This window comes from Lactuca virosa, chromosome 5, assembly GCF_052849685.1.
Source record: "Lactuca virosa cultivar CGN04683 chromosome 5, Lactuca_virosa_CGN04683_v6, whole genome shotgun sequence".
Taxonomy (NCBI): Eukaryota; Viridiplantae; Streptophyta; class Magnoliopsida; order Asterales; family Asteraceae; genus Lactuca; species Lactuca virosa.
In genome coordinates, this window is record NC_136430.1 from 316,639,123 (window position 1) to 316,650,322 (window position 11,200).

The 11,200-nt window shown below is 34.2% G+C and overlaps 1 protein-coding gene across 1 annotated transcript; it reads right to left on the reverse strand.

The window, feature by feature from the left end:
* Positions 1-9,404: 9,404 nt before the first annotated feature.
* On the reverse strand, positions 9,405-10,809 carry LOC145117167 (peroxidase N1-like). The gene is made up of 3 exons (XM_079053469.1): positions 10,288-10,809; positions 10,016-10,178; positions 9,405-9,903 (listed from the first exon to the last, which is right to left on the reverse strand). Exons 1-3 carry the CDS (start codon positions 10,708-10,710, stop codon positions 9,485-9,487), a joined length of 1,005 nt encoding a protein of 334 aa, XP_078909595.1. The 5' UTR covers positions 10,711-10,809; the 3' UTR covers positions 9,405-9,484.
* Between the last annotated feature and the right edge of the window lie 391 nt (positions 10,810-11,200).

Consider the following 11,200-nt stretch of genomic DNA (forward strand, 5'->3'; position numbering starts at 1 on the left):
TAATTCCCATACTATTCCCTCATTAACTAACTAATCTAGATCATCATTCATTGCTTTATTCATGTCCTTATATTGGACCCTTTTCTTTTGGCGAGTTGGTTTGATTCCCGTTTTGTCATTTAACTTGTGTTCGATTAGTTCTCTTGTTACACTAGTCATGTTGGATGACTGTCACGCAAATACATCAATACTTTCTCTTACCAGCTTTGTTAATCCTTCGCTTAGCGTATTTGATAACAATGCCCTAGTCTCTATTCCTTGCTTTGGATACCTATCATTTATTACAACTATCTAATTCCGGACTGTGGTAGTTGTGGCCTTTGCATTTTTATGTATGCTCCTTCCTCTATGAACATTGACATGGATGTTCCTAATGGTTCCATGAATTGTTCCTTACACGCTTTGTCACACCCCCAAATCGGAACGACGGAAACGTTCGGGGGCGGAGGACGTCATGCACAGTATCATAACAATGCACAATAGTAAAAAAAGCAACAACATCATCCATTGCATTAATAATATAGTTAATACAAGTGTTCTGTGTAAAGTTGTAAGACACCAAAAATTATGTAATCAAAATAAAGACGAGTCTTGAATATGCTCCGTCTTCTCAAAACCTGGTCATATGTACCTATCTACTGGTGACCTGAGAACACAAGTTATTTTGAAAAAGTAGATCAGCATTTAAGTTGGTGAGTTCATAAGTATTTTTGTGTCAAATGTTTGCATTAGTTTTATGAAGATGTTTGTATATGTAGTAAAAAGGTTTGTATCTTTCCAGAAAATCCTATATTTTCTACTTAAATGAAAAGTCGTCTTCTACCAAGACTCAACTGTTTTGTATGCTTGTTCTTTCGTAAGAATGTATGTTTTTCCAAGTTTATGACTATCTTTACTAGAAAAATAGTTTGCATTACTCAATGTGAGAATATCACTATATGAATGTAATGGAAAAATGAAGATGTACAGTTTTGTTGTATAAAATAACTACTGAAGTACTAACTACCTTAAAACCAATTAGTTAATTTAAGGTAAAATGTGATGAGGTTATAACCATGCTTGATTGACTAGTATAAAACACGACGATCTAAAGACGTCGAAATGGTATGACATTTGTCACCCATAGACCTGCAGATCCCACTATAGCTAGCAGCAAGGTGTAGGATGGTCAATCCCGTATAGATCTATACACAAACTCACGCTCTCCCTCCAGGAGACTCTGGTTACAAAATGTGACACAACAAGTATATTGCTATGCCATGAAGTAGTGGCTCACATTATTGTTATTTTATTCTTGTTATAGTATATATGTTCCTTCCTGTTCTAGTTATAGTATGTATGTTCCTTCCTGTTCTAGTTATAGTATGTATGTTCCTTCCTGTTCTAGTTATAGTATGTATGAACTAACTCATGTATGAACTGACTCATGTAAGAACTGACTCATGTAAGAACTGATTCATGTAAGTTTCACTGATCTAGAAGTAGTAAGTAGTAATCCTCTAAACTATACCTATTATAGTTTACTAGTATGATTGTTTCACTATTACTGATTTGAAGAAAAGACTCAATCACTCCCCATAAGCAACTAAGTTAAGTATGTACTTTAAAAATGGGTTTAATATTCATATATGTATTTAATAAGTATAACTATGATTTAGCTGACATTCGGACTAGTGATCCTACCCCAAGCCCATAACCAAACAAGGAACAGGAATCAATGTATCTAGCAATAGTCCTAAGTCTGTTAAAGCATACTTATACGTAAATAGATAGACGAATATGATTTGATATAAAAGAAGTCTAAAATAATTTAAAAGAGTTTTAACAAGTTTTTGAGTATAAGATATCCTTTTAGATGTTTTTTTCACATGTAAATGCTTAACACAATTTCATTGTGTTCTACTTGTATATTCCCCCCCCCCCCCCTAGAACAATTAAAAGCATTTAAAGGTGTAATTGTAGGGGTATGAACTCACCTGTAGTGAGTGATTCGAATGAAAGATCGATATAGGATGCTAAGTATGCCAAGTGAAGTCCCGAGCACAAATGGATCCTATTTAGCATATAATAACACATATATGTATGGAATTAGGGACTATAACAACTAATAAGTATAGGAAACAACCTTAGGAGCTAGGAAACACTTACAACAAAGTGTTAGAATAAAAAATGAATAGATGAGAGGTGTTCACGGCCAAACTATGAGTGTTCACGGCCTTGGAATGGTTCACAGCCGAAGATCCTAAGAAGGGTTCACGGCCCTAGCTTGAATGTATGAAGGTTTCACGGCCCTTTATGAAGGTTTCACAGCCAAAGAGTGGTTCACGACCCTATGAACACTTTGAAGATCTTGAAGATGATGATGAAAAGTGATGAATCAATGTTAGGATCAAAGGGGTTTCTAAGTATAAACAAGTAAAGGGATGAGATACTTACATTTTTGGGTAAAAGAAGACTCTTTTATGGATGATACTTGAGAGAGAAATGATGTATTCACGACTGAAAATGGAGAAGTGAAGAGAAAAATGGCCAAAACTCATGTATATGGCATGAGTTCACGGCCAAGGATGGGTTCACGGCCGTGAACTCCTTTTGATGGTGTTTCCGACTCGATTGCAACTCAATGATCTCAAGCTAACACTTCATAACACACAATCCTTGAGTGTACTAGGCTTAGAAACTATCAAACAGACCCTTAACACAACATAATGGTAACAGAAACAAGTCTGACTTTTGATTGAATTGATTGACTTTACAAGATAGAAATTTCGGGTTGTCACACGCTTGGTATTTCAAACTGAAACAAACTATTGATTGTTGATGTAATGGCCACAATTTTTTTCATGTCACTTCTCCCAAACATGATGTTGTATGGTGATAGCGACTATATGATTGTGAAGTTTACTATCTAGGTATTTTCGGCTTGTGTTAGCTGATCTATTAAGGTCAATGGTACTGACAATATCCCTACAAACCACACTGAATGTCCAACAAAACGTGTTAAATGTCCTACTTTTTGTTTGAGCTTTTCCTTACTTGCTTTAGTAACTTTGAGAAACATTGATCATACATTATCTTGGTTGAGCTTCCATTGTCACAATATATCTGGTGGATATCTATGTCATGAATGTGCCCGTATATTAGTATCAGATCGTCTCCTTGCCGGTAGGTGGTATTTGCTTGTTGTGTGTCAAACATGTTGTCTACACATATCGTGTTACCCTTTTTCTCACATGGTAAAATTTTATTTCTTAGTGACCGAGTCGTGGTTATATTGCATATATTATTTGTTTTATGCGGCGAATGGTTTTGGATATTTGTCTTTTACTAAACGACAAAACCGTAAAATACAGAAGGCGTCAATGTTGCTACATAGAAATTATGGTGCATTGCTAGCTCTCGTATCTGGACTTTGTCTATTAGAAAGCCATACTAAGTATGAGCCCCATTATTTCTCTCCGATGTATAAGTGACATGTCGGATAAGTAAACTACTAAACTGCTTATCGATTTAATTACTTGCTTACCATGCTACTGTGCCTCCGAGAGATTTATAGGTCTCCTCGAATCTCTTGGTGTAAGATTGTGTCTGGTCTTTCCTTGTTGTCCGGTTAATGGGGATTTATGCTTTGTGTCATTTATTTATTATTTTAATGCCTCAAATCTTTATTTTCCGTGAACCCTGGGATATGTTTCACATGTTGTCTTTTATCCCTGGGGTGTTAGTAATGTCTTGTTAATTTAGTTGCAATCATTTTTCTTTTGTCAATCTATGAGCTTGTGTACAGTTAGTCGGGTTAAGATTCGTTTATGATGAATTTGAGATTCGTTTATGTTGTCTTTTGTCTTTTGTGGGCTGACCTGGTGGAAACAAACTGGTACCGGACTTGATCGGCTTACCGACGTGGGTACAGAATTACATGCCAAAATCGATAAAAATTGAAGCATTGGATGAAGAGATATTTTGAACTACGTCACCATTGTCAACATTTTAGACTGAGTAATCGTAACCATGTTGGGCACAATCATCGTTTAATGGTAGATCCCAAATACTTCAATGATTAACATGCTCAATGATACACCGATGGTTATTTTTTTGGTTTATTCGAGAAGGCTCTCGGATGTAGAACACTTGTTTGGCTTGTGAAGCATATATGAGTTGATCATCTTTGTACGCTTCATGTCGGATGTCGATACTAGTGAAATTATTATCATAAATAACTTATGTTAAAGTATCAAACCTCTTGCACCGAAATAGTACAGTTGAATAATAATGTGTATACTGCAACTCTATAATCTCTTCTAACTGGCCATAATATTTCTCACCTTTCTTACCCACCGCTAGAACCCTAGGGCTTTGTGTTATGCATTGTGCGTCACGACTAAGTACCATAAACCTAACACCGTTGACTATGCATGTGGTGTAAGTATAAGCATTCATTTACGAACCCATTGCAAGAGCCAACAACTATTTTTGGAATTCTGGAGAGTTTTATGTTTTCATTTGATAAACCTAGCAAATATAAAGTAATATGTATTATGTATTCTTTAGATTGATGAAACAAATATTTTTGTTAATTTTTATTACCTTGTCACAAAATTAGTTAGTAAATTCACTATTTTCATCACTTTGGGGATGTTCAGATTTGAATTTCCTACATTGATAAAAAAAGATAGAATTCATAAATATAAAAAGGTAAACAATTCGATAATGAAAGTTAGAGATAAGAACGGTTACTTGATATAATGTCTGACTTCTTCAAATCTATACAAACCATTCCATACGTATGTCCATTAGATTAAGAGTTTTGATTTGAGTTGCGTCGGCCGGTCAACATTTAGACTCAAACATCCAAAACTTTTATTTTTCAATGGCGACGTTTTCATTTCTTTCATGGAGATTGAATTGAGTCTTCAAATCTTAAAGGTACATCGAACAAAATGATAAAGCTTTTTAAACAACATAACCTTCAGCAATAAAACCTTCTGCCCTCGCCTTATTTTTCACATAGTTTTTCGAATTTTTAATATACCTTTCGAACAGATACATCCATCTTATACATATTGGGACTCCGACAATTGCTTCTTTAAGTAAATGCAAAACTAAATGACTTACAATGTCAAAAAATGATGTAGGATAAATCAATTTTAACTTGCACAAGATTGCAATAATGTCGACTTTTGCTTTACTCATATCCTCCACCTATAGTGTTGTGGAGCAAAGTTGCTTGAAAAATGTACAAAGGTCTACAATTGGTGTATAAGTGTCTTTTTATAAAAACTCTTTAACTCCAATCAGTATCAAACGTTGCATAATAATGTGATAGTGATGAACTTTCAAGTTTCAACCCAATAATGTTAGTATTGGTATTTGCCACTGTCTTACTGATGTTAGACCCAAACCATCTGACACTTACGAAAACTACAACTGGCGGAATTACAGGTTCCCCAGGATAGATCCATATTTTGTACAACTTATTGAAACAATTTATAAATGTATGATGTTTCACTGTTGTCGGTACCTTGAACTAATGTTTATCACATTGTTGACATGTACATCTAAATTTACCATTACTATCAACGTGTGACCTGTACATTTCGATAAAAGAGTTGAGTCATAATTGGAACTCGGGATAGTTTCGATGTGGATTAGCACTAAAAAAATTATCAATAGACATAATGCAGCTGAAACAAAATTTAGGGTTTAGATTTTACTCTATGAATAACAAAAATTAGATAAACTATTCATAAAATAGTTGATTCAAAAAATATCCATTGAAATGGGAGCAACAATTTAGAAACATATAAAGTATTCACGAAGGTAGACTTCTAAACTAACTTTTTGAATACCTTATCTCATATGTAATCGTGCATTACATGATTGTATGTTTAAGAAAAATACAACATTTCCCCTTAGCTCCCAAGTATATATAGGAGTAGGATCAAATGAGAACACCAAAAAGGTTGAAAACGCGAGAACAAAGTATATTCATGTGTGATTCCATGTATTCATTTGTGGAGAAATGATACATTTTTACGTCTTTAATTTCAATTCAAGAGAAAAAGCATATTTATGTTGATTGTGCGTAAAAATTTATCATTTCTCCACAAATGAATACATGGAATCACAAATGAATATACTTGTTCTCGCGTTCTCAACCTTTTTGGTGTTCTCATTTGATCCTTTCCCTATATATATATATATATATATATATATATATATATATATATATATATATATATATATATATATATATATATATATATATATACTCAAAGAGAAAATGAAATCTAAATCTATCTTAAACAAACAATCATGTAATATATGTTCACATCCTAGATGAGATAAAATACTCAAAAAGTAGTACCAAGACGGGGACAACCTAAAATTAATTTCTAAATCAATTTCAGAAAGGTATTTCTAAGCTCATGATGATTACAAAGATTACACATAAAAGAATAAATTTTGATTTCTTTTTGTTATTTATAGCATCTTACTTTTGTATATTTTTGTTATTTGTGATATTTGATTTTGTTTTAAGTTATCTGTAATAACATTGTACTTTAAATATTACATTGTTTTTTTCTTTTGGAGCATTTTACTTTTTCATATGTTTGTTATTTATAACATTTTTATTTTTATATTTTTTCCAATTATAACATTGTATTTTAAATATTTATATTATATTGTTGTTTTTTATTGTAATGGTTTATTTTAAATAACATTGTCAATAATAGTATCCTACTTTTTTTGTTTCTTTTTTCCATTATAGTTGCTCACTTTAAATAGTGCTGTCAATAATAGCATCTTTTTTTTTCATTATATTAGTTATTCTTTAAATACCATTTTCAATAAAAGCATACTACTTTATTTGTTTTTTTCCAGTATAATAGTTTACTTTAAATAACATTCTCAATAATATCACCGTACTTTATTTGTTTTTTTTCCATTATAATGTTTTACTTTAAATAACACTGTCAAATAATAGAATCATACTTATACCAAATACACATACATATACCACATTGCATACAAATACAAATATACATACATTATATACTAATATAATCCCCATTGCATACAAATACACATATACATACATAATAAATTATACATACATAATAGCATCCTACTTATACCAAATACACATACTTTCACATACATATACCACATATATACCAAACACACATACATTTACATACACATATCAAATGCACAAGACATCATTCTTATACCAAATATACAGACTATCGCATACATATATAATAGCATCCTACTTATACAAAATATATATACTTTCACATACATATACCATATATACACCAAATACACATACATCCACATACGTATATAAAATACACAATATCATCCTACTTATACTAAATATACACACTTTTACATACATACATAATAATACCCTACTTATACAAAATACACATACTTTCACATATATATTATACACACATATATATACCAAGTACACATACTTTCACATACATACACTAAATACACATATTTTCAAATATATATATATATATATATATATATATATATATATATATATATATATATATATATATATACACCAAATTTCACATAATATATACAAATACACATATTTTGTAATTAATCTTGAAATTCACAGTAGAACCTGTGGTGGCCGAAAATCAGCAGATGGTACAGTGGTAGTGGTAATCGTCCCCGGTGACAGCAACAATCGGCTAGCAACAGTTGAGGGAGGAAAAAACTGAAATGAACATTTTTTTGCAATTAATCACGAACATAATATAAACTGGAAATGGACGTTACAAGACAAAGAGAAAGAGAGCTGCTGAAAGAGATGGACTACTGTCACCGGTATCTTCTTTGGCCTTCGTCGGAATGTCATAGTGGGGCGTTTCGGTGGTTTGGTGGTCTTCCAACGGCCTGAATTGGTTGATAGTGTGAAAATCATCATAGAAATAAGGAAGAAAAAGAGGAGGGCAAATTGAAGGAGAAAGAGAAAATGGCACTTGTTGTAGATTTATCTGTGGTGGCAACTAATTGCGGCGGCAATTAACCCTTTAACGGCGACACGATCAACAACGGCAAAACCTATGGAGGGAATTATTTTCGCGTTTTATTTCGACCATTAGCGGCGACATTAATCTCCACTATTGTTTTTATGCGAAACGGAGCCCCATCCATTTGATTAAAGTCTCCATCAAACAGATGGGGTTTACCAAAAATGATTCAAGCGGATTTGGTCCCCAAGACATCACCGACGACTCCTTTAGCGGAGACACATGCATTTAGCGGTGACCCAATGTATTGTCGCCGCTTAAAACCTCTGTCACCGCTAAAGGAGTTGCGGAGCCGTGATTTCTCGTAATGTTAATTTCAGTAAGCAGACTCATATTTCCACATTAACTTTTTATCCTTATTTTTATATCGACAATAAGCTTATTTTAATTGTAGTTATAATGGGCGTGTTTGGCATGAAGCTTTTGGAAGCGTTTGAGAGCTTCTAGCTTTTAGCTTTTGACAAAAAGCTATAGTTTAAACAAAAAGCTTCGTTTGACAGTACGAGCGTTTAACTTTTAGTTTAAACAAAACGTTCTAAATATAAAAGCTACTTCATATAGCGTTTAACAAAACGCAACTGAGCTTTTGAAATCAATTTTCATAATTACCCTTAAAAATATATTTATATATTTATTTATTTTTAATCAATTGTCATTTTATGTAATTTTATATATATCAAAAGCTTCCAGCTACTTTTGCCAAACACTCATATGACAAATAAAAGCTACAGCTTCCCGCTATACGCTACCCGCTATTCGCTAACAGCTACATGCTACCCGCTTCCAGCTAACAGCTACTTTTGCCAAACACGCCCATTGACGAAATAGAAAGCCGAATATTTTTTGTTTCAAAACCCACGTCTACTTCCCCCTGTCTTACACGCTCTCTCATACACACACAAACACATATCTCTTCTTTATACCCGTTCCATTCCCTGTAAAAAAATCTTTTTCCATAATCCTCTTGTTCGATCAAATTAATGACAATAACTAGGATGACTCTCAAATCAATCACCTCTCTATTCACGATTTGAATATGTTGTGATTTTACTTTAAGCCATGGAAAACCATATTAATATTTCTTCAAACTCCATTTCCGATCAAACCAGGACCTCCATGGAGTATCGGCAATTTTCATATTGATTGGTAAAAGCACCCAATTTCAACAGCATCTTTAAACCACTACCTCTATGACGAATACATACCCATTCTTGGCCGGGCTTCTTTCCCCAAAATTTCGAATAATTTTACTCGTTATAATGAAAATCATCAAATAATAATAAATCCTCGATTAAACAATCCAATCCTTTATCTTACTCGACGATACTGAACAAATGAAAATAAAAAAAAATTCAATCCTTTTAATTCAAGTTGATTGTATTAACAACTTATGATCAAATCAATTATTTAACCCACAATCCTTAATTGATGGCCGTACAAACCCTACGAATTTGTCCTTGTCTCCCAGTTTTCACGTCAGTATTACCCATCTTCACCATTGCTCTTCCAAACTCAGCGTTGAATCGCGATCCAGGTTGGCCTCTAACACCCAAGAACCCTTGTACATACCTCTGAGTCCTCCTGTCACTCCATAGCTTTGCATCGGATTCAATAACTCCCCGTCCATTCCTCAAGTTTTCATAGAAGGAATTGCCAAAGCTATTAACACTGCCGGTATCCATTGCCACACGCCTAAACGCATCACCGCCATTGGGGCATAGGGCCCGGAGCTGTGGTAGGAATGCTTGGTTTATATCCGGGTCGGGTCCATTGGTATTGTTGAAGTTGTATAGTCTATAGCTGAATAGCAGACAAGCTGCTGTTCCAATTGTGTGTCCTCCTGATGATAAAGAAAAAAAAAACGCATCTTTAATTGATTTGTGAGTTAATAGCGATGCATGATTGCATGCTGTGTAGTAGACATATATTGTACATTACTATGCGGCACTTACCAACTAGAGTAACAAGATCTTGGGTGTCAAGACCTTTATCAGCAAACTTTCTAATTTGAACAGTAATAGGATCGGTAGCCCCAGGCAAGTTAGCAGTATCCGATGCTTGTGAAACCAATCCATCTCTCCGCCCTAATGGCACCTGCCACCTACGCCCACCCGTCTGAAAGACATTGGAAAAATGAATAAAGACCAAAGTTTTGCATTTAATTAACTACAATATCTTAACAAACAACTTGACAGGATATGTTAGTGGAACATTTAATAATTACCAGGACTACAGAATCACGGGCTGCTAAGGCTACAATATCAGCACAAGAGACCACTCCAGGGCATGCAGATTCGAGCTGGGCCTTTGCAGCATCGATAACTTCAAAGCCTGTCAGTAGGGAGTTGGGTCTGGAAGCCTTTTCAGTCGACGGGCCTTCTATTAGAATAGATGCATCACAACCATTGACGAAGCAGTCATGGAAGAACATGCGTAGTAAACCAGGTGCAATAGTGCGGTTAGCTTGGACAGCAGACTCAACCGCTGACTGGACAATTGATTCGACCCTCGGGCAGGTGGTCCGGTAGAAGCCAACCCGGGTGCCCTGGCCTCTACCCCGACTGCCTTGGCCTTGTGCCATTGTAGTGAAGGTGGCTAACACGAGAACCAGCAGGATAAGTGTTTTGTTAAGAGAAGAAACCTCCATTATATTAATATCGAAGAGTGCTGAATATTATTTACTTGTCAAAAAACTGTGTATGATCGATTGGAATACTGTTTTGAGCGTATGAGTTGATGAGGACATAGCAGGGAGCCAAGGTATTTATAGCCTTTAGGGGAGATCTTAAAAAGGTCAAATATACGTGGTTTTAAAAAGTCAGCGAATGGAGTTTCAAGGAAACAAGGTGAAGGAGAAACCTTCAGAGTTCTGGGACCAAGTGGGATCCAATTCATTGTCACAAACGGGAGAGGGTAGATCATATGTCATTTGATTTGACGATGTCCAAATGTATAGAAATAAAAAAAATATTCAGAGTTCCATGAGGTTTTAAAAAACTGCGTTTGTAATAACAAGTCGACTACTGTAAAATAAAAACAAGCCAAAGTCAAAATGCAACCAAATGAAACCAGCCAAAGAAATTAGTTTAATTTAAATTTATTGAAGTCAGACATAATTTTTATATGCAAACTCGTTC